At 45.7% G+C, this 25,162-nt stretch overlaps 1 protein-coding gene across 1 annotated transcript in view; it reads left to right on the forward strand.

The window, feature by feature from the left end:
- The window catches only part of LTN1 (listerin E3 ubiquitin protein ligase 1), a 488,777-nt gene that overhangs the window by 190,906 nt on the left and 272,709 nt on the right, over positions 1-25,162 (forward strand). Inside the window, exons 13-15 of the mRNA XM_069204077.1 lie at positions 13,077-13,316; positions 14,103-14,256; positions 21,882-22,032. Of these exons, the coding sequence (XP_069060178.1) occupies positions 13,077-13,316; positions 14,103-14,256; positions 21,882-22,032 (545 nt within the window). The remainder of the gene's footprint in view (positions 1-13,076; positions 13,317-14,102; positions 14,257-21,881; positions 22,033-25,162) is intronic.

The following is a 25,162-nucleotide window of genomic DNA, read 5'->3' on the forward strand; positions in this document are numbered from 1 at the left end:
CCCCGAAGACGTCGCGTCGATCAGCGTCGGTGTGTGGCGTTTTTCTTGCCGCGGAACAAGCTGTGCGTCAAAGTTCGGCGCACGGAGCGTCCAAGAGGAAGAGAGAAGTCTTTTTGGTCCTGAGACTTCAGGGAACAGGAGGCAAGCTCTATCCAAGCCCTTGGAGAGCACTTTTACAGCCAGACAAGAGTTCAGCAAGGCAGCAGGCCAACAGCAAGGCAGCAGTCCTTTGTAGAAAAGCAGACAGGTGAGTCCTTTGAGCAGCCAGGCAGTTCTTCTTGGCAGGATGTAGTTTCTGGTTCAGGTTTCTTCTCCAGCAAGTGTCTGATGAGGTAGGGCAGAGGCCCTGTTTTATACCCAAATGTGCCTTTGAAGTGGGGGAGACTTCAAAGAGTCTCTAAGAAATGCACCAAGCCCCCTTTCAGTTCAATCCTGTCTGCCAGAGTCCCAGTAGGGGGTGTGGCAGTCCTTTGTGTGAGGGCAGGCCCTCCACCCTCCCAGCCCAGGAAGACCCATTCAAAATGCAGATGTATGCAAGCGAGGCTGAGTACCCTGTGTTTGGGGTGTGTCTGAGTGAATGCACAAGGAGCTGTCAACTAAACCTAGCCAGACGTGGATTGAAGGGCACAACAAGATTTTAGTGCAAAGAAATGCTCACTTTCTAAAAGTGGCATTTCTAGAATAGTAATATTAAATCCAACTTCACCAGTCAGCAGGATTTTATATTACCATTCTGGCCATACTAAATATGACCTTCCTGCTCCTTTCAGATCAGCAGCTGCCACTTCAACAATGTATGAGAGCAGCCCCAATGTTAGCCTATGAAGGGAGCAGGCCTCACAGTAGTGTAAAAACGAATTTAGGAGTTTTACACTACCAGGACATATAACTACACAAGTACATGTTGTAGGATGTTGGCTCTGTATGTGCTATTTCAAAGTAAGGAATAGCATGCACAGAGTCCAAGGGTTCCCCTTAGAGGTAAGATAGTGGCAAAAAGAGATAATACTAATGCTCTATTTTGTGGTAGTGTGGTCGAGCAGTAGGCTTATCCAAGGAGTAGTGTTAAGCATTTGTTGTACATACACATAGACAATAAATGAGGTACACACACTCAGAGACAAATCCAGCCAATAGGTTTTTGTATAGAAAAATATCTTTTCTTAGTTTATTTTAAGAACCACAGGTTCAAATTCTACATGTAATATCTCATTCGAAAGGTATTGCAGGTAAGTACTTTAGGAACTTCAAATCATCAAAATTGCATGTATACTTTTCAAGTTATTCACAAATAGCTGTTTTAAAAGTGGACACAGTGCAATTTTCACAGTTCCTAGGGGAGGTAAGTATTTGTTAGGTTAACCAGGTAAGTAAGACACTTACAGGGCTTAGTTCTTGGTCCAAGGTAGCCCACCGTTGGGGGTTCAGAGCAACCCCAAAGTCACCACACCAGCAGCTCAGGGCCGGTCAGGTGCAGAGTTCAAAGTGGTGCCCAAAACACATAGGCTAGAATGGAGAGAAGGGGGTGCCCCGGTTCCGGTCTGCTTGCAGGTAAGTACCCGCGTCTTCGGAGGGCAGACCAGGGGGGTTTTGTAGGGCACCGGGGGGGACACAAGCCCACACAGAAATTTCACCCTCAGCGGCGCGGGGGCGGCCGGGTGCAGTGTAGAAACAAGCGTCGGGTTCGCAATGTTAGTCTATGAGAGATCTAGGGATCTCTTCAGCGCTGCAGGCAGGCAAGGGGGGGGTTCCTCGGGGAAACCTCCACTTGGGCAAGGGAGAGGGACTCCTGGGGGTCACTTCTCCAGTGAAAGTCCGGTCCTTCAGGTCCTGGGGGCTGCGGGTGCAGGGTCTCTCCCAGGTGTCGGGATTTTGGATTCAAAGAGTCGCGGTCAGGGGAAGCCTCGGGATTCCCTCTGCAGGCGGCGCTGTGGGGGCTCAGGGGGGACAGGTTTTGGTACTCACAGTATCAGAGTAGTCCTGGGGTCCCTCCTGAGGTGTCGGGTCTCCACCAGCCGAGTCGGGGTCGCCGGGTGCAGTGTTGCAAGTCTCACGCTTCTTGCGGGGAGCTTGCAGGGTTCTTTAAAGCTGCTGGAAACAAAGTTGCAGCTTTTCTTGGAGCAGGTCCGCTGTCCTCTGGAGTTTCTTGTCTTTTCGAAGCAGGGGCAGTCCTCAGAGGATGTCGAGGTCGCTGGTCCCTTTGGAAGGCGTCGCTGGAGCAGGATCTTTGGAAGGCAGGAGACAGGCCGGTGAGTTTCTGGAGCCAAGGCAGTTGTCGTCTTCTGGTCTTCCGCTGCAGGGGTTTTCAGCTGGGCAGTCCTTCTTCTTGTAGTTGCAGGAATCTAATTTTCTAGGGTTCAGGGTAGCCCTTAAATACTAAATTTAAGGGCGTGTTTAGGTCTGGGGGGTTAGTAGCCAATGGCTACTAGCCCTGAGGGTGGGTACACCCTCTTTGTGCCTCCTCCCAAGGGGAGGGGGTCACAATCCTAACCCTATTGGGGGAATCCTCCATCTGCAAGATGGAGGATTTCTAAAAGTCAGAGTCACCTCAGCTCAGGACACCTTAGGGGCTGTCCTGACTGGCCAGTGACTCCTCCTTGTTTTTCTCATTATTTTCTCCGGCCTTGCCGCCAAAAGTGGGGCCTGGCCGGAGGGGGCGGGCAACTCCACTAGCTGGAGTGTCCTGCTGGGTTGGCACAAAGGAGGTGAGCCTTTGAGGCTCACCGCCAGGTGTGACAATTCCTGCCTGGGGGAGGTGTTAGCATCTCCACCCAGTGCAGGCTTTGTTACTGGCCTCAGAGTGACAAAGGCACTCTCCCCATGGGGCCAGCAACATGTCTCGGTTTGTGGCAGGCTGCTAAAACTAGTCAGCCTACACAGATAGTCGGTTAAGTTTCAGGGGGCACCTCTAAGGTGCCCTCTGGGGTGTATTTTACAATAAAATGTACACTGGCATCAGTGTGCATTTATTGTGCTGAGAAGTTTGATACCAAACTTCCCAGTTTTCAGTGTAGCCATTATGGTGCTGTGGAGTTCGTGTTTGACAAACTCCCAGACCATATACTCTTATGGCTACCCTGCACTTACAATGTCTAAGGTTTTGTTTAGACACTGTAGGGGTACCATGCTCATGCACTGGTACCCTCACCTATGGTATAGTGCACCCTGCCTTAGGGCTGTAAGGCCTGCTAGAGGGGTGTCTTACCTATACTGCATAGGCAGTGAGAGGCTGGCATGGCACCCTGAGGGGAGTGCCATGTCGACTTACTCGTTTTGTCCTCACTAGCACACACAAGCTGGCAAGCAGGGTGTCTGTGCTGAGTGAGAGGTCTCCAGGGTGGCATAAGACATGCTGCAGCCCTTAGAGACCTTCCTTGGCATCAGGGCCCTTGGTACTAGAAGTACCAGTTACAAGGGACTTATCTGGATGCCAGGGTCTGCCAATTGTGGATACAAAAGTACAGGTTAGGGAAAGAACACTGGTGCTGGGGCCTGGTTAGCAGGCCTCAGCACACTTTCAATTGTAAACATAGCATCAGCAAAGGCAAAAAGTCAGGGGGCAACCATGCCAAGGAGGCATTTCCTTACACATGTCCTGCCTTTTACCCACACAGCACCCTGCTCTAGGGGTTACCTAGGGCACACATTAGGGGTGACTTATGTATAGAAAAAGGGGAGTTCTAGGCTTGGCAAGTACCTTTAAATGCCAAGTCGAAGTGGCAGTGAAACTGCACACACAGGCCTTGCAATGGCAGGCCTGAGACAAGGTTAAGGGGCTACTGAGGTGGGTGGCACAAACAGTGCTGCAGGCCCACTAGTAGCATTTAATCTACCTGCCCTAGGCACATGTAGTGCACTCTATCAGGGACTTACAAGTAAATTAAATAGTCAATCCTGGATAAACCAATCAGTAGTACAATTTAACACAGAGAGCATATGCACTTTAGCACTGGTTAGCAGTGGTAAAGTGCCCAGAGGTCAAAAGCCAACAACAACAGGTCAGAAAAAATAGGAGGAAGGAGGCAAAAAGTTTGGGGATGTCCCTGTCAAAAAGCCAGGTCCAACATGACCCCCTACCAGCCTAAAGCCAGGGGAGAACAATCACTATCCTGATGTACTTCCCTGTTTGAGGCGACAGAACAAGGACCCAGGCCCACAACAGCAGGGTCATGCTCCAGTTCTTCGCCTTCCTGACTCCAATTGGATCCCTCTGTCCATACTCTCAGGGCGCACTAAGCCAACCCATGGGAAACCTTTCTCCTTACCTGCGGATCCCATCTGTGCAGCACCTAACCTTACTTTGCTCACAGATGTATCCCAGGAGCAGGATAGTACCACCATGACCAACACAGTGGGGTTGCCCACTCTACCCCCGGGGTGTGACACTTGTCCCCTCCCCAGGGATAACTCTGTCCACCCGGACAGCAAGCCACAGTGATTACTGACAGCTGCCAGGGATGAGAGCCAGGCCCCAGGCCTCTCAAAGCTCTCCAACCGCTGTGGCTGTGGAGAGTGGGGGGCGGTAGCCCCAGGTGCTGGACACCCTTTAACCACTCTCCCTTCCACCAGGTCAGGGATGACAGCCTGAACCTGGTCCTCCCCTCTGGGGCTCTGTACCCTCCCTCCTGGAGCGGTACCCCCAGAGTCCAACATGGTCAGGGTGCTTACGGAAGTCGCCCTGTACCATTCCTCCACCAGTGCAGGGCTGTTAACCTGCAACTGGCCCTCCAACCTGGGGTCTGTACCTTCCGGTTGGACTAGGGCCCGGGGTGAGGCTTCCCTCCCCCTGCCCTCCCTTCTGGGGTCCAGCACCCTCCAACTAGGAGTGGCCTCCTCAGAAGACAACATGGTAGGGGCACTGTTATCAGTAGCCCCTCCCTCCAGGTCCGGGGGGACACCCTGAACCTGGTCTTCCAGCCCAGGGTCTGTACCCTCAGACTGGATCCCTGCCTGGCAAACCAGGACTTTCTGGGAGGCACACCTACCCCCCACCAGGTCAGAGTTTAACCTCTGCCCCTGACCATTCAACTCAGAGTCACCACCCTGAAGTTGAACAATTGCCTGGCACGCCAGGACTTCTTGGAGGGCACACTGACCCTCCACCAGGTCAGAGTTTAACCTCTGAACCTGGTTCTCCAACCTAGGGTCACCACCCTGAGGTTGGGCGACTGCCTGGCACACCAGGACTTTCTGGGAGGCACACCTACCTCCCACCAGGTCAGAGGTTAACCTCTGAACCTGGTTCTCCAACCCAGGGTCACCACAATGAGGTTGAACATTTGCCTGGCACGCCAGGACTTTCTGGGGGGCACACCTACCCCCCACCAGGTCAGAGTTTAACCTCTGAACCTGGTCATCCAACCCAGAGTCAACACCCTGAGGTTGGACAATTGCCTGGCACAGCAGGACTTCTTGGGAGTCACACCTACCTCCCACCAGGTCAGAGTTTAACCTCCGAACCTGGGTATCCAACCCAGAGTCACCACCCTGAGGTTGAACAATTGCCTGGCACGCCAGGACTTTCTGGGGGGCACACCTACCCCCCACCAGGTCAGAGTTTAACCCCTGAACCTGGTTAGCCAACCCAGAGTCACCACCCTGAGGTTGAACCATTGCCTGGCAGGCCAGGACTTCCAGGGAGGTACACCTACCTCCCACCAGGTCAGAGTTTAACCTCTGAGCCTGGTTCCCCAACCCAGGGTCACCACCCTGAGGTTGGGCAATTGCCTGGCACGCCGGACTTTCTGGGGGGCACATCTACCTCCCACCAGGTCAGAGTTTATCCCCTGAACCTGGTCATCCAACCCAGAGTCACCACCCTGAGGTTGAATCTTTGCCTGGCATGCCAGGACTTCCTGGGGGGCACTCTCACCCCCCACAAGGGACACATCGTCCCCAAGGGCCACACAAGAGTCTGGTTGGCGCAGGTCTCCCAACCTCTGCCCATCTGGCAGAATCTGGGTTTCCCCCAAACCAGAAACGGTTTCACCTGGGTCATTCCTGGGGGGCTCTGCTCTTAGAGCTGTCCCCTGACTCTCTAGGTCCTCCACTGGGGTCTGCAACCCCCTCTCAACCCTATGTCTGGACTTCTGCACCCCCTCACTAGGAGGGGTACTGCCAGACACCAGAACTGTTGGGATGCTGGCTACAGTCACCCCCCAAGTTCTTCTGACACTACGGGGCTTCCCTCAAAAGGTGGCCCTACGGTACAGGCTAGGCTTCCCTCCTGGTGTTCCCTCATGGAACCCTCTAGGACCTGGGACCTACCTGGGACATTACAATCCTTTCCCACCTCACTCGGTTGGGAACCACCTAGACCACTCCCTTCAGGAGCACCCCCAAATGCCTCTTCAGACTCTCTGGTACTCACCCAGAAGTCTGCCTCCATTGTAAGTTCCCTGGGGTCAGAGAACTCACACTCCATCTGGTGTTGGCGTAGCTCTGGAAAATAAGGACCAGACATATGCTCTCCAGAAATTACATCATTCTGCCCTTCACATGTATTAACCACAGTACCCTTCACCCAACCACCCAGTAACTCAACCTTGGAAAAGCACTCTACCTCACCCTCCTGAGACTGGTGAGACAGTATCTGTCTGTCCCTGACACTCAACCCATACTCTTCTGGGATGTCTCTACACTCTATATCCAGGACTTCCACCAGGGGGGAACCCTTTTCTCTGTCACTCTCTGCTAGAGTCAGTAAAGTGTCCCTTCCCCCCAGTAGGAATATGACTCCCTGTGCCAGTTCCCCAATCCTTCTCAGGGACCCTGTGCATAACGGGAACTAACTCATACCCTTGAACCGCCTGGGGTGTGTCAACTCCCTTCTTCAAGTTGGGCACCACATCTCTGGGCTTGTGCCCTTCTTCAGCAGTACTAGATGCAAGATTTTTTCTGCCACCATCTGAACTGGACTCAGCCCTTCCGGCCTCCAGTTTCAGCTCTTTACAGCTCAGCTCTTGAGCTGCAATCTTTTCTTCTTCCAGGGCTAAGAGTCTTTTTGCCTCAACCTCTGCAAGATACTCCTCTAATTGTTGCTCCTGTCGCCTTTGACCTCGGAACCATTCATCTATTTCTGGGTCACTGTCCAAATCTGAGTAGTCTTCCTCCTCAGGTGCGTAGTCCTCCTCCTCATCTGAGGGGTACTTAGTCATTTGGTTTCTTGCTGCCTCTCTCTCTGCCCATCTTTCCTCCCCCCAGACTATGTAGTGATGTAGCATCTCCGCCTTAGTAGATCTCCTTGCTACAGGAAGGCCCCATTTTCTGCAAAGCTTCCTTAGGTCAGCCTTAGTGAGGTGGTCAGTACGAACAAAGAATGAGTAGGTACACAATCCCATTCTGATAAGATTTTACCAGCAAGAACCAAAATCCCAAGTCCAAAAATATCAATAGTATATCCAGGAGGACATCAGAGAACCAAAAGCAAAAAAAGATGAAAAATCAAGTTGACCTTCAACTGTGGGTAGGTAGTGAAATACTTAGCTACTGTATGTCACTGCACAAACACAAGTCCTATCCCACCGCTGCCACCAATGTTAGAAATGGGGTTTTTGGTTGGCAGTCAGGTTGCCCTCTGTCCAAGCAAGAACCCTCACTCTAGTCAGGGTAAGTCACACACAATCCAAAATCAGCCTGTGCTCACCCTCCGGTAGCTTGGCACGAGCAGTCAGGCTTAACTTAGAAGGCAATATGTAAAGCATTTGTGCAATAAATCATACAACACCATTGCATAACACCACAAAAATATACCACACAGTGTTTAGAAAAATATATAATATTTATCTGGGTATCTTCAGGTCAAAACGATCAAAGTTGCAATACGAATTTGTAAAGATATCACTGAAAAGTGATATAAAGTGTCTTAAGTCTTCAGAAAGTAAACAAAGTCTCTTTCAAACACAAAGTACCTGGTTTCTGGTGAAAAATCTCCTCAGAGGGCTACAGGAGAAGAGGTGCGTGGAAAACTGGTGTGTGCGTCGATTTCTCCTCAGCACACACGGACTTGCGTCGGTATTTTCCACTCGGGGAGTCGTGCGTAGTTTTCCGGCGCGCGGACAGTCTCTTACTATGGTTTGCGGGGAGTACCAGATGTCCCGGGTCTGTGCGTGGATTTTCCTGCTTGTTTTCCGGCTGCGCGTCGTTCTGCGGGGCTGGGCGTCGAAGTTTCGATCTCACGGCAGGCGTTGCGTCGATTTCTCCTGGGAAGTCGGGCGGCGTTGTCCAGGCGAGGCCGTGCGTCAAAGTTTCGATCTCACGGCAGGCGTCGTGTCGATTTCTCCTGCGGAGTCGGGTGGCGCTGTCCTTGCGAGGCCGTGCGTCAAAGTTTTGATCTCACGGCAGGCGTCGCGTCGATTTCTCCTGGGAAGTCGGGCGGCATTGTCCAGGCGAGGCCGTGCGCCAAAGTTTCGATCTCACGGCAGACGTCGTGTCGATTTCTCCTGCGGAGTCGGGCGGCGTTGTCCTTGCGAGGCCGTGCGTCAAAGTTTCGGTCGTCCCGAAGAAGTCGCGTCGATCATCGTCGGTGTGTGGCGTTTTTCTTGCCACGGAACAAGCTGTGCATCGAAAAGTTCGGCGCACGGAGCGTCCAAGAGGAAGAGAGAAGTCTTTTTGGTCCTGAGACTTCAGGGAACAGGAGGCAAGCTCTATCCAAGCCCTTGGAGAGCACTTTTACAGCCAGACAAGAGTTCAGCAAGGCAGCAGGCCAACAGCAAGGCAGCAGTCCTTTGTAGAAAAGCAGACAGGTGAGTCCTTTTAGCAGCCAGGCAGTTCTTCTTGGCAGGATGTAGTTTCTGGTTCAGGTTTCTTCTCCAGCAAGTGTCTGATGAGGTAGGGCAGAGGCCCTGTTTTATACTAAGTTGTGCCTTTGAAGTGGGGGTGACTTCAAAGAGTCTCTAAGAAATGCACCAAGCCCCCTTTCAGTTCAATCCTGTCTGCCAGAGTCCCAGTAGGGGGTGTGGCAGTCCTTTGTGTGAGGGCAGGCCCTCCACCCTCCCATCCCAGGAAGACCCATTCAAAATGCAGATGTATGCAAGTGAGGCTGAGTACCCTGTGTTTGGGGTGTGTCTGAAAGAATGCACAAGGAGCTGTCAACTAAACCTAGCCAGAAGTGGATTGAAGGGCACAACAAGATTTTAGCGCAAAGAAATGCTCACTTTCTAAAAGTGGCATTTCTAGAATAGTAATATTAAATCCGACTTCACCAGTCAGCAGGATTTTATATTACCATTCTGGCCATACTAAATATGACCTTCCTGCTCCTTTCAGATCAGCAGCTGCCACTTCAACAATGTATGAGAGCAGCCCCAATGTTAGCCTATGAAGGGAGCAGGCCTCACAGTAGTGTAAAAACGAATTTAGGAGTTTTACACTACCAGGACATATAACCACACAAGTACATGTCCTGCCTTTTACCCACACAGCACCCTGCTCTAGGGGTTACCTAGGGCACACATTAGGGGTGACTTATGTATAGAAAAAGGGGAGTTCTAGGCTTGGCAAGTACCTTTAAATGCCAAGTCGAAGTGGCAGTGAAACTGCACACACAGGCCTTGCAATGGCAGGCCTGAGACAAGGTTAAGGGGCTACTGAGGTGGGTGGCACAACCAGTGCTGCAGGCCCACTAGTAGGATTTAATCTACCTGCCCTAGGCACATGTAGTGCACTCTACCAGGGACTTACAAGTAAATTAAATAGTCAATCATGGATAAACCAATCAGTAGTACAATTTACACAGAGAGCATATGCACTTTAGCACTGGTTAGCAGTGGTAAAGTGCCCAGAGGTCAAAAGCCAACAACAACAGGTCAGAAAAAATAGGAGGAAGGAGGCAAAAAGTTTGGGGATGTCCCTGTCAAAAAGCCAGGTCCAACACTCTCCAAGGCCTTTGTAGGATGCACAGATGCAGGACCACTCGGGTTGTCGCGATTGTCAGGACATTAGTAGGAAAACAGGCAGGGTTTTGTGCTGAAGTCTTGTAGCAGCCCACGGTACTCGCTTCTTTGGATCTTCTTTTTTCTCTTCTTTCTTCAGTCCGTTGAATATATTCTACTGGTGTCAGGGGGCCTTCTCAGTACTGAATTTAAGGACGATTAGGGGAGTGTAGGGGATTTTTAAGGTAGTAGCCAATGGGCTACTCACTCTTGGGGTGACTGCACTCACTATATGACCACTTCCTATGGGAAGTGGACATAACCCAGAGTTCCTAGTTCCACCAAAAACATAATGCAGGAACCCTTCTTTCGTGGAGCACATCAGGCTGCCCACCTTAGGGGTGTGACTAGCCTAGTAGTGCACCACGCCTACTTGCATAGCTAATTTCCCACCTATCCTGGTGCCAAATGGGCCTCAGGACAGGGGGTGACAACTCCCTGGTCTGAGGCAAGCTGGGGTCGCAGACCAAAGGAGGTAGCATCTTTGAAGTCACTGGCCTTCTTATGCAGATTCACTAGCTGTCCTGCTGGAGGAGGTGATAATGGCCTCCTTCTAAGCAGGCATTGTTTCTGGCCACAGTGAGCGTGGGGTATTACCTCCAGGGGTCATAAACATGTCTGTGGTGGCAGGCTGGTCGATACCAGTCAGTCAGCACATCAGAGGACTAGTAGATTTTAAGGGCACCTCTAAAGTGCCCTCTGCGGTGCCTGTCATAAGACATCCAAGACTGTCTTAAGTCTGGATTTATTAAGACGAGGTATTTGATACCAAACACCATAGGTTTTAGTGAAGCCGTTATGTGGCTGGGTAACTGGTGTTGACCAGTGCATACTTTAAGGATTCCCTGTTCACTTGCCGTGTCCAAGTAGTTGAACTAGACCTCACAGGGGCATATCTGCTTATGCAGATATGTCCTCACATCAAATATAATTCACCCTGCCTTAGAGCTCTAAGGCCTGTGGTAGGGATGACTTAAAATATTTAGATGCAGTGAGTGGGGCATGGCACACTGTGTGTGTGCGCCATGTCATGTTTTCACTCATGGTTTGCACCATAGCATGCAGTCTCCAATGGCAGTATGTGTGCAATTTGTAGGGGGGGGTCCCCTATGGTGGCACAATCTTTAGGGACCCTCTGTAGTACCCTGGCCATAGGTACCAAGGATACCACCATCTTCTAGGGACTTACATAGGTACTACAGTGGGTGCCAATTGTGTACAATTAGACCTTTTTCTTGTTTTGGGAAACAAGCACTGGAGGCCTGTTTAGCAGGAGCCAAGTGCACGTCAGTTGAAAAACCTCAGTACCAGTGAGCAAAAAGTTGGGGTTACTATGTCCAAAAGGGGCACTTTCCTACATTTACAGTCTAGCTCTGTGTGTGAGACATACATTGTGTTGCTGCTTACCATGACTCAGTGAGCCACAGTGCCAGTGACACATTGTAAAGTTCCTCCTGCTTGTTGTCGGGTGCTGTATTTTACCCATTTGGTTTTCAGTGAAAGCTTTGTGAGCGATTGGAGACCAGGAGTAGCTCATTTTTCCTTCCTGAGTATGGATGTGTGTTTCATGACATAGCAAAATGATACCTAAATGTATTCTTTGTTTCTAGCTTACCCCATACAAACTATGGTCAAAGCACATCTGTTAGAGTTGCCACTTATATAGGGGAGAAACCTCTATCTTTTTAAGATTGTCGAAGGGCCAGAAATTGATATCGGAATACAAATTTGAATAATCCCAGGTATTTGTTTTTAATGCAGCAATTTGGCCTCTATTTTCCTAAATACATTTTTAGGAATAGTAGAGCTCTAAAATAAGTTTGAAAGTATTTCTCCGTATATTTGTTTTACATTTACATTTCATATGTTTGAAGTGATTGCTCACTGCATTTACTCTATTAAATATACATTTGAAAGGTACAATATTGAAAGTAACGGTCAGAAGAGTACAATACTTATCAGGCAACAACCATAAAGTCTGTATGAACTCAGAAGGTAGGATTAAAATTCTTATCTGTAAGAGGAGCGTTCTGTTGCAATGCCTTCTTGTCGTCCTTTGGTATTTTGATGGCGTATCTGTCATCATTTGCCCATTATCCTTTTTCCTTTTCAGACTGCTTTTCACCTTGCATAGTAGTTCTGGCGTATTCCATTGCATTCTGATGTTCAGGCTGGTATGCGTCTTTTGGAGCAGTGTCAGAGTTGGTTTGCATATGGCTGGGTCCAAACTGATGTGGCATGGTGGCTGAAAAAAAATGGCCTGGGATGCGGCCTGAGCGATTGACAGTGGCTGAAATTCATTCTCGCATTCCAGCTTGTTGTTTTTATTTGATAAACAGCATTTGTGCATGTAACATATGTAAACAACATTTGTTAATGCCTATTTTTTCATGATTCAGCACCTTAATGCCATACCTTTTTAACTTTTCCAACGCTTGTTTTAGTATTGTTATTAACTTTTCCTTTTTCAGCCAAAAACATATTTGATACATACTACAAAAATCAAATCAAAGGAAATCATATATTCATATAGCCAGTAATACAATGGTGAACATTATAATAACCCATTATAAATACTCTGGCAAACCTATCCACAGAGACTCCGCAACTGTTGTTTTAATTTAACATTTCTCCCCTCCAATGAGTGTGATCCGCTTGTATCTGACTTCAAGACAGATGACTAGTTTCTACAAGAAAAAGTATTTATCAGCAAGCCATATTTTATTCCCGCACTTTAAGGAACTGTCAGTTCAGTGAATCTAATAAATAAATACAAACCAGCATATAATAGCTTTGGAACTAGAAAATGCCTGTACTTCTTATCATTATGAAATTGTTCCACATTCTTCTTAAAATACTCATCATTATGCCCCAATGGCATTAGTCAGTCACAAGATATTATGCTTAGAAATGGCTTTGAAAATATGACCAAGATTCATTTGTAAACCACATGTGTTAAAAAGATGACCAGTGTCTTCCAAAAGAACCTTGTATTGCAGATTTTGCAAAGACTTGCTTTACATCCAAAGCTAAGCCATCCAAAAGCGTTTGTCACTGTTTCATTAAATGTAATGTTTGATTTGTTTTCTCACCTCTCCTGATACACTATAAAGGCAATATGATTTTGTGTGTTTCAACAAACAGAATCCCTTATTGGTGAAGGATATGTGAAAACGATTATTGATAAATTGCATGCAACATTGTCCAAAGCCAGAGATCTATCGGAAGCTGGAAATATCGAACCCTCGGTGTCCTTCATCTGTGATGTAGCCTCAAACTTTTTCAGTTCTGTCAAGGGTTGCCTATTGATGTCATCAGCTGAAGACCTGTTGCTCACAATCTTCCAGTTGTGCGCTCAGAGCCAGCAATTAACTAATTTGACAGGTAATTTGAACTGTATTTTTATGAATTTCATACAGTATTTTGTAAAATGAATAATCTTATTGCCGTACTTGACTGCATGATTGCTGCTGGTTGACGATTTGATTAAAATGTTACAGGTGCTCCAGATTCGTTAGTATTACCCACTAGTCTTGTATTTGTCCCACCTAAGAGCATTTTGGTCTCTCTGAGTTGCTTTGCATGCAGTCCGTCTTCTATTTTTGTAAGATTTTAATTTACTTTTCTGACATGGCCATATGCCGTGTTGTGACAGATTAAAAATGGTTGCCTGCATCACCACACATGTGCATGTATCTACACTGGCTGCGTCTTCCTATACCACCATACTCTCAATAGGTGCGCACGTTGACTGTTGGTATGGATATTCTAGATCATATAGACCTGGAGCAGAGGTCAAGGTTTAGAGCCTATCCCTGGCAAATTTATGGGCTGCAGTCTCTTTCTCTGTTACTGCTCCTTCACCGTAATCTTGGTGTCTGCTGTAGCCTAAAATAATGACTCAGTTCAGCATGTGATGGGTCATGAATAATGTATGCCTGTTCTGCTTGCCCATGACGTGAGTTGTTGATGTAATCTTTTCATATCTATTCCGGCATTGCTCCACCCTATGCTATAATTTTATTATGTGTACTGAAATATCAGTTATGAAATACTGGTGATCCAGTAAAGTTGAAGTCAAATTTGATCACGTGTTTGCATGACCAGAGATTTGAAAATGAATATTTGTCTTTCTATTAATTATGTATTAAACCCGCCCTTTCCTTCCAGACCTGCCTTTGTCCAAATTACACCACACCTGGTTGTTGGGCTTAAATTCTCTTCTGCAACAGATAGGATGTGTGCAGCAAGAAAGCACTTTTCTGAGTAGGTCTGCTGTCTGGATCAAGGACCAGGTTTTGACTACCTCCCAGGACGTGAAAAGGTATGTATATTGTGTTACTGTATTTTTTTTAACCTTTGTAAATGATTCTCCCCATTCCTGTTTCCTCAACATAAATTAGTAGGATCTGTGGACTGCAAGCATCTTTCATGCCTCATCCTGAAGTTTTTGATGTAAGTGAATTTGCTGATATTATCTCTCAAACATATGTTTACAGATTTAGAGGTAGTTCTTAATACTTATGATGTGTAGCTTCATCTCCAGGTCACCAGCAGTGACCTTTATCAGTAGGTAAATGGCAAAAATTTTATCTGCCGATGGACTGGATGACTAATGTGGATTAGGTTTACTGTTTTATACCTGTTACAAAAAGTAAGTGTCTTCTTCATGAAAAACCCCAGTGACAACTAACAAATATATTGTGGAGCTCAACTAGACTATCTATGGAGGACCTACTGGTTCACCTGCATGAGTTTAGCTCTTATAGACACGTGCTTGAATCATTCCCTTTCTTCTGGCTGGGAATCCCCTGTTCGTTGAAACAGCAGTTTACAGTGTTAAAATGGCCAAAAACCTGAAACAACTTTATCTAATAAGTCACACATCCACCTTATTTGAAAGAACCCAAACTTCAGTCAGTGAGGCCACCATAGCTCAGATTTCTACCACACGTCATGCATGAGGAAGTCTCCTGGCAGAGCTCTGCTCCAAACCATCAATGAACCTGAAATTGCTACTATTTTGATTTGCTCTAGATTTGAACCAGCTCCATCTTCAGCACTGAAGTACTGCAAATTGGTTTTAGGGTCTGGGAGATATTTTTATCTGACAGCCAACTATTACCAACTGTCACAGTGGCTGACCGAGAGAAGAAATCCCTTCAAACCTTGTTCATCATGTGGAAATAAGAAGACTTACACTAATGACCCAGATTCTCAGTATATGTATTGCCTTTATCCAAATCATAAGGCATCAGAATGAAATATTTGCAAGACTTTTACAACTAAACCTCTTAAGGATGGAGAAAGGGGCTTGGCATTATTCCTCATGGATAAAGAGAATTTCCCTTCTTCTTAAGGAGATGCTATGTGAAAAGGGCCCCTCCAAGCACTTCTACGAAGTCAGCCCACAAGAGGAGGCTTGTACAGTTTTCTGAGCATGGCTTATTTGGTACAGCACTTGCAGCCACCTCCTCAGGCAATATAGAACCTAAGCATATCTGTAAGCACTATAAAGGCTACCAACCTGTAGACCTATCTTCAAAGGAAACAACATTGACAATGACGTCAGTACAGTTGTAAACAATGAGAAAATCATTGAGGAAGTAACTGACGACAACCCCTTTATGGAAAACATTTATACCGTTGATGACCCATCATCAACAACATTAATATTGAATGCAAACTCAAAAGGAGATGTTTTTTCACCACTGAAGGTGTCAAGTTTAACTCTAGCTCAGATATTACCATCAGACCAGTAAGAGGAGGCTAGTGATTATGCCTTGCTTACAGCCCAACACACTTGGGTGTAAGATATTTCCCAGATTTTACAGCAGAAATGGACAACAATGAATCCTACAACAAATATGATCATCAACAAGATTGATTGTAAGTCTCAAATCCCTCATATTGTTACGGGGAATAAAATGTAATAAAGAAGCTGATGTGGTCCAAGTGCTTATGTCCTTTTTATCTATGTTGCAAAAGATGATGAATACTATAAAGAAGTTATTACCTCGACATCTGGCTAATAATGCTCAGATAGTGTTAACTGCTGCACTCTTTCTGCCACCTACTCCTTTCTTTACTGGTTACACCTCCTTGGCTGCTGTCATCACTACCTCCTCCACGGCCAAAAGTATCATCTTCCAGACCTGTTCATAGAGAGGACATGGATGTTGTTGACTCCAGTAATTCTGTATATGGATGAGGAGGAGGGTGAGCTTCTGCACGGCGATGGACACAAGATGATAATGATTGGGAATTCATTGTCCCAAGTGGAATTGACTATGAGCCAAATCCACTGGATTCTAAAGAAGAGATCTCTAACTTTCATTCATTAATGGACAGAGCTGCCATGAAATTCAAAGTACTAATGATGTCTGTAGACCAACCATGTTTTCTTTATGACTTTAAAGTTCAACCTTGGAAGTTTGTAAATCCATGCCTATTCTAGATTATGGCCCTCATTATGACTTCAGCAGTCTTTTCTTAAAACTGCTAAAGCCTCGGGCGCCAGAAGACCTCCAGTGCTGGTGGTCATCCGCCCGCCATATAATGGGTATTGCTGGATTTCCGCCACACTGTGGGCGGAAATCCGGCAGTACCCATGCTGGCGGTTGGAGGCACCTGGGTGGTGCTACCATCTGCACTGCCCCGCCAGAAGGGCACCGCCAGCTGTATTAAGACCATTAATACTGCCTGGCAGTGTCCTGCTGGCAGGGTGCTGCTGGCGGTGGCAGCGCCCCTTCCTGTTCCCTGTCGGACGAACTCCTCGCCAGACAAGGTAATTTAGCCGTCCGACAGGGGAGGGGGGCAGGAGGGGAGGGAGTTGTGTGTGGTGTCTCCCTGTATGTATGAATGTGTGGGTACGTGTGTGAATGCGTCTGTGAGTGTTGTGTATTTGTGGTTGTATACATGTGAGTGAATGCGGTTATGAATTTTGCATTGACTGCATGTCTGCATGTCAGTGTGTATGCTTGTGAGTAAGTTCGTGTGGATGAGTGTGACTATGTTTGAGTGAATGCGTGTATGGATGGGTGTGAGTATGTGTAAGTGAACGCGTGTATGGATGAGTAGGAGTATGAGTACATGAGTGTCTGAAAGTGGAGGTGAATGGGTGTATGCGTGGTGTGTGTTCATGTATGCGGGAGGGGGGCGCTAGGTGTGGAGGGAGGGTGGGGGTCAAGGTGCTTGCTGGGGAGGGGAGCCATCTACCGTGACAGGTAAGGAGTTCCCTGTCACTGGTAGCCCTACCGCCATGGTTTTCGTGGCGGTGCTACCGCCACGGAAACCATGGCGGTAGGCCAGCTCATAATGCAGCCGGCAGTCTGCTGTGGACCGCTGGGTCGGAGATGTACATCTCCAGCCCTGCGGGTTCGTACTGCTATGGCGGTATGGGTGGAGATGTGGCGGATTGGCAGCGGCCAACCCGCCACACTCATAATGTGGTGATATACACCGCCAGCCTGTTGATGGTGATACTGCCACATTTACCCTGGTGGTCAAAAGACCGCCAGGGTCTTAATGAGGGCCTATGTCTGGTCGGATGGTTTAAAATTAATGGGAATACTGGCCACAGTTCCAGCAGCGGTACCTCATCTGGAGAAAAAATATAAGGCTCTGCATTTACTCTGGCTTGCCTCACTCGTCATACTAAACTGGATTTACTCATCTCTGCAGCAGCTCAGAGAAGAACCAAGATCCCTAATTAATGCCATTGTCTAGTTCGCCAGACAAGGATAGTAAACAAATTGATAATCTGGGATGGAGAATTTTGTCAATGACCGCAACCTCAATTAAGACCGCTAAATGCCGTGGCAATTCTAGGTTGTTACGATTACCAGATATGGCATGACATTGCTCTATTACTGGAACTTATTCTGGAACATAAGAAGGAAGCAGTGTGGGCTATCCTTTAGGAAGGGGAACTTTCTTCTTCCTTCATAATTTATGCAACAATGAATGTCTCAAACACAGGTTTTTGCCAGCTTGCAGGAGGTACTTTATTAGGAAGATAAGGCTGGTTAAAGTCCACAGCCTTCCATACTGTTGTCCAATCTAAGATTCTGGACATGCCTTTAGGTGGCCTTACTCTCTTTGGTAAACATGTTCATCAAGCTTTACAAGGTCTTAAAACAGACTCGGCAAGGGCATCTGGACCTTTACAGTACTGCAGATTTGTAACGTCTTTTCTTTTGTAGCTCAAGAAGATCAAAAAATTTAAGAGGAGGTTTCACACTATATGGGGAACAGGGACATACATATTATCCTCAAAGACATTCTGGATATGATGAAGGATGCTCCTTCAGTCGGAATCAGAGACAGTCTTGTGGGAGGACCTCAGGGAGGAAGAAAAGTTCCTCCCAAGTACGTAACAATGACAGTCAAAAGAGAGCTTGACTCCCTGATCTTGCCCCCTTTTCAATCTGGTGCTCAGAAGTTTGGGTGGGAGAATATCTGTTTTTGGCCCTGCGTGGGAGGCGGTTACATCGGACAAATGGGTGAGGTTAAATTGTTCAATCAGGTCATACTTTGGAGTTCGTCCAGAGAACCCTAGTCTATCCTCCCAAAAAGGAACATCACTTTCATTTAAAAGAGTTTCAAAGGGAAATTCTCATGCTTCTTCTCAAAGGGAGTATGTAGATATTGCCCCCAAGTCACAAAGAAACCAAGGATTTTATTTCAAGTTCTTCCTAATCAAAAAGAAGATGGTCAGTGGAGACCAAAATTGGATCTCAGGCAGCTGACTAAGTTTCTAAAGAAACAGTCATTCAGGATGATTACTTTACAATAAGCCCTCCTGACGATGCAGGAAGGATATTTTATGATCTCTCTGGACCTTTCGGATGCATACTTCCACATACCCATTCATCAAAAACACATAAAGTACCTATGATTCTCGGTAGCAGTTGAACTACCAGTTCAAGGCCCATGCTTTCAAGCTCAAATCAGCGCCTCCAATATTTACCGAAGGCCATGCTTCAGTTGCAGCTTTTCTCAGAGCAGAAGGTCACCAGGTGTTCCCATAACTGGACAAAGTGCCATCAAGGGAAGGAGCAAAGGGTTCTCCTACTGCCTGCATCAGTCTCTTCCAGAGATTTTATCTCACTTTGGACAAAGATTATAGTTAGAACCCCAGACAAAAATCCAGTTCCTGGGTGCAGTACTGGACACACAACTGGGTAAGACTTTTCCAACAACGGAAAGGGTGAGAAAGTTGCATACGGTGGCAAGGATTATTTCTTCAAAATAATCAGTCACAGTGAGACAATACAAGGTCTTATTGGGTCTTATTGGGCCTGATGGCATTAAGTATAGGCCTCATTCCACTTTGCAGGCTCTTCATGAGGCATGTCCAGCAAGAACTGGACTTGCAATGGAAACAAGTGGAAGGCTCATTAGGAGATACAGCCCCTGTAACAAGGTGCCTTAAGCAAGCACTGCATGGAGAAGCATCCCAGCAAACATAAATGCAGGACTTTCTTTTCTGCCTATAACAGAAAGAATAATACTCACTACGGGTGTGTCCATAGACGAATAGGGAGATCACCTGCAAGAACTCTCAACTAGATGCCTCTGGTCAGATGCAAAGAAGAGGCTACACATCAATGTATTGCAACTCTACACCAACCAGTCCTAGTTAGATCGGACAACACAATATCTATGTTCTACATAGCCAAGGAAGGAGGAACAGGGTCCAGACCCCTTTTAGTAGAGGCTCAGCTACTGTGTAACTGGGCCATTTCTCTCAAGATAGACACTGCAGTCAAACACCTGTCAGGCTGCCACAATGACAAAGTGGATACACTTAGTTGGCGGCTTTCAGAGTTTCACATGTGGGAACTGCATTGACCAGGTGGATTATATATTCAGTCTATGGAGCCATCCCATTGTTGATTTGTTTGCCACTCTGGACAACAGCAAATGCTGTTGCTTTGGCAGCAGGTGTTAGCATCCAGGAATGATAGCCAATGCACTTTTGATCAGATGGTCCAAAATCTTTGCTTACGTTTTTAAACAATTCCCCTCTGCGCAAGGTGTTGATGGAGGCAACGATAAATGTTTGCACTCTGATCCTCATTCCTCCAAATGTGGCCACGCCAGTTATGGTACAGCGACCTCCTTCAGTTATAAGCATGTCCATGCATGCATTTTAAGATGCATCCCAAATACTCTCCAGACACCAAAGAGTGATTCTCCATCACAATGCCAAGTCGCTGAAGTTGACAGTATAGTACCTGACCACTTAGAATGTATCAATTTTTATCCACAGCAAGACTGTTGAAATATTTTGGCACAGGCTAGAGCTCAAGAAACCATAAAGACCTACAATGCCAAGTTGAAGCGTTTCTGTATGTTGTGCAAGTATAAGGGTCATCATCTACTTTGAATCAGACATCATCAAATTCTCCTGTATTTGTTGGATCTTGCCAAGAGTGAACTTAAGTATTCTTCAGTCAGGGTCCATCTGGCTGCAGTTTCAAAATTCAAGAGAACTGAGCTTTTGTCATCTTCTCTATTCTCACAACTATAATAACAGTTAATGAAAGGCATCTTTTGAGCGTTCCCACCTGTTCGTCAACACCTGTTCCCTTGTCAAATTATAACTAAACTAAGTCAGTTGATCCTGCCTTCTTTTGAACTGATACATAAGGCACATTTGAAATTTATCTCATTGAACACGGTGCTTCTTAATAGCTAATCCTAAATTCATACCCAAGTTTCCTACTGACTTTTACTTTAATTAACCTGTCATTCTCTGATCTTTCTTCCCTAATCCTTGGATGACCGCAGAAGGTTTGTTCCGTTCATTGGATGTGCGTAGATTCCTCAGGTTCTTAAAAGCAAAGCAAAGGACATACATTCACCAGACCATCCATTTGTGTCTTTTGGACAGCCACACACCTGTCATGCCCTGTCCAAACAAGGGATAGCTTGTTGGCTCTCAGCCTGTATTATCTCTTGACATCCCAAGGCTGTGCATTCCACCAGGAGCATGGCATCAACTGCAGCACTCTGATGAAATGCCTCAGAGCCACCTGGAAGAACAGGCACATGTTCACAAACCATTACTGTCTTTATGTGGATGCTGATGCTGTGGTTGGACAGACAGTCCTGAGAAACCTGTTTTGAAAAAGGTGAGCCTGCTTCCCGCATTTATTATGTATTATAATGTATATAGCTTGCTATTCTGATTAAAGCACATGCTTATGTAAAAGATCCAATGTTTGAGAAGAAATGAGTTACAGGTAACTCCAGTTCTCCAACATTGGTATCTGTTATAGAATAACATGTGACCCTCCCCCCTCTCTGGTCAGAGGCTCATTTATTATATATACACTCTTCTCACACGAGCGTTGACACCTCAGCTATTGGTGGCCTTTAGGGAGAGTAGAAAAGGTTAAGCTTCCACCTCATTTGCTGACATTTGGGTTCTTTCAAATGGGGTGTATGTGCTACTAAATAAAAAAAAAAAATTCGAGCCTGCTGCAGTGTTAACACTGGATACTGCTATTTTAATGCACCAGGGATTCCCAGCCTGACAACGGGGAAATGATTCAAGCATGTGCATATATAAAAGATACCAATGTTGGAGAACTGGAGCTACAGGTGAGTAACTCATTTCTTCACCATCTCTCACTAACATAACCATTTCTGTAATTCTGAGCCATATTTTAGGGGCTTGTGACTTTTCAGAACTTACTTACCTTTTTATCTCTTATTAAGTAGGTGAATTGTGCAGATACAAAATACCCTTTTGTTTATTTGCACAACTGTCAAGCCTAACTTATAGAATTTGTGATTTTCTACTTAAATATAACTTTTTTGTTGCATCGCTTACACGCCCTTTAAGAAATGAATGAGGCAGTCATCCCTTTATTTCTTAATTTTGAAAAGCAATATTTTGTTTCTGTTTGATATCTGTGAATTCTATTTTCTTTATAGCCTTCAAGGTTTGCTGTCTGCTGTGAGTGACTTGCTAAGTAATATCCTGACTGCTGGTCAACTGTCTTGTCGTTTTTTGCAAGTGTTTTTCGATCATCTTTACCCAAGTGATTATGAATGGCAGACAATGCGGCAGTCCCTTTCCATCCAGGTAGGCATCTGCCATTGCCTTGATCTAACTATCTCCATTTTTTAATGGATAGATGTTCTGTGCAGTTACTAAAACAATTGTTGATAACCATTGATTGTGTTACTAGAAAATTTGCAATGGAAAGATGCTCAGACAGAGCTACATAGAGGTGAGTGTTAATAGGGTGAGATGTCCAACCTGTGTCATCATTCATCACAATAATGAAGTATAACAAATAATAGAGTATTGGAATAACGCATGCTGATGTTTACTTACTTTCAATTGGCAAAGAAGTGTCTTCAGTGGTATCTTGCCTGTATTTCCTTGGGTGCTGATCATTTGTGTTTAACAATATAGAGTGGTCGTACCCGATCACGTGTGCCTGCTTTGCTTCTCAGTTTTACGTCGAGTGATACAGAATGAGGGGCTTTTGATAACCCCCTTCAGATTATGGATTGTTTGCAGCAGCATCTTACATCCATTTCTTAAAGAAAGTGTTATTCACATTTCTCAGTTATCCCAGAAGATTATTTCTCTCTTAACTTCATGTGAATCATTTCTTTCTTACCTTCATGCGATTCTTTTTAGATGTATTAGTCCTTCCCTGTGATGTGTGTCCATTGGAAAGCAGAATGGCTATTGTTCTCAGGTACTGTCATGTCTGCTTGAATATAGAAGCAATATTAAAAAGGCGGTTTCATTGGAAGCAAGACCTGAATAAATATGCAAATGCACTGTAAAATTTTGCATGTCGAATGTGGAAGAAATCAATTTATTGAAAGATGTGACTTAACAAGTCCGTTTACCTATAGATCTAGTTCATACTTTGAATATATTTTTGATTGTTATACGGGTTATGTTTGTTTCTATAGGGCAGACTAACTTTCCGGAATGCTTTTGTGTTTCTCTTCTCTGTGCTTCGGTCCCAGCTGCACAGGGACTTCAAATTCCCTATTAGCTGAGTTGGCATCGTTATTTGACAGCTCGACTGCTCCTGCCACAACCTGCTTGATGTTGGTGCCTTGTCCCCTGTTTACCAACAATGAGCAGCACATGAAGGGCATGTTTTGTTTTTTGGAATATTTTTTCCTTTATTTTTGCTTTCATTGCAGAGTATTGTGAACTGTGCTCTCCTCGTGGTGACTAGTGGAAATATGTATATATCACGCTATTCTCCTAGCTCACATTGTTAAGGATTTTGAATGAGGAGCAGTTTCTGTGCTTTGAAGACAGTTATTATGTTTTGACTCCACATTGGGAAATACCATGATGCTGATGCTGAGCTACTGTTTTCAGAAGGGTAGCTTTTTCTTTCAGCTGCTTGTATTGCGAATGATGCTGCATTCGTGGCCAGTAGTGAATATCTTTAGACTGCGCTCCGGTCCTTTGAAAGCAATCATAACATTCAGCTGCACTCGCATTTCAAACGGACTCAGCACTGTGCGCAAGAGAATCCATACAACATTGTCTGTGTGCATATTTTGTGTGTATGTTTGTGTAAAGTACAGAGCCCATTTCTAATGAGTACCGTAAAAGATACTTGCTTTGAGTGGAGGACAAGATGCATTGCAGATGCCACGTGCCATGTTTGTTTTTCTTCTGCACTACATTTTTCATCACAGTGTGTAATGATGAGTGTATGACCAAAAAATTCTAACAGCAGAAAATATTTTATTGTCTGAATATAGTAATAAACAATGTTAGGTCTCTGCGTTGGTGAGCAGATAAAAGAGATACAAAGACCATTTTTAATAGTATTACTTTATTTTGCTCCCACTGCTCCATACCCTGAACTGTTTTAGTTGTGTGCATTGTAAGGAACACATTTAGGAAAAGCTGTGCTCTTTTGAAAGCAGTCCTAATATTCAGCTGCTCTCTCATTTGAACTGGAGTCAGAGTTGTGTCTGTATTGTTTACCCCTTTCTCCTTTTCTTGCTTACCCATACTATTCTGCTTAATCCTACTCTTATTGCTTCTTATACCTTCTTTTACTCCGATTTACACATGTACTCACTCCTCATTATACTTACTCATACTGCAACTTCTGCTCTTCTAGTATTATTCCTTCTACTAAAGCACAAAATTGGACATGGCACGCAGGATGTGAAGTTTGTGAAGATGATTTGTATCGCGTCAGGTGATGTGTGTAGAGTGATTTACCAAGTTTTTTGGAGGAAACAAGTCGGAGATCAGATAATTTTTCATTGAACATGAAGCTTCTGTTGTGTTGTGATTCGAAGTTTTGCTATTTTCTTATTCAACTAATTTTCCACCTTCTCACTCTTTGAGTTAGATGGAGATAATGCTTCTAAATCCAGCCATGTCGCCAACTCAAATGCTTGACTATCACAACATTTATTTATTTCCTTGCCACTGTTGTGTTTTCTTTCTTTTATTTTTTTACCTAGTCTATATCTTTGTGTAAACCGGTCAGTTCTATACTTGAAAGTATTTTCTTTTCTTTTTTCTTTTTGGTGCCTGAAATGCCATAACACCAGAAGAGTCCAGTGCAAGTGACAGAAATTGTCAGTACTAAACTGGCATTCTCATTCTAATAACCATGAGTTTTCCTTTCAGTATTAGTAAAATTGATTCTGATGATTTGTGGTCTCAGGTTCTGGATTAAACTCTGTGGAATATAAATTACATAAATTTCAGTGTATTATATTACATTTATTGAACACTCTAAATAAAATCAGACAATTTTAGTGACGGTGCAAGCATTAAGGTAAACATGCTAATTGTAATATCTGGATTATGGAGCACTGATTTGTGAGTGACTTTCCATAAAAATGTGTTTTAAAACTTTTAGATTGCACCCCAGACACTATGGCCCCCATTATTACTCACCATGGTCACGGTTGCCGTCAGACCACCACCAAAGTGGCGATCCGACTGCTACATTACGACCGTGGGCGGGGCCACCATGGTCAGACAGCCAGGTTGCCGCCAGCAGACCGCCTGGCGGTCTCGGTGGTTGTAATCCTCCAGGGCAGCGCTGCCCTGGGGATTACGAGTCCCCTTTCCTCCAGCCTTTGCATGGCAGTAGCCCCGCCATGCAAAGGCTGTCGGAAAAGGGGTGCCGGGGCCCCCTTGGGGGCACCTGCACTTTCCATGCTTTTGGCACGGGCAGTGCAGGGGCCCCCCCATG

This window comes from Pleurodeles waltl, chromosome 8 (genome assembly GCF_031143425.1).
Source record: "Pleurodeles waltl isolate 20211129_DDA chromosome 8, aPleWal1.hap1.20221129, whole genome shotgun sequence".
NCBI classification, from domain to species: domain Eukaryota; kingdom Metazoa; phylum Chordata; class Amphibia; order Caudata; family Salamandridae; genus Pleurodeles; species Pleurodeles waltl.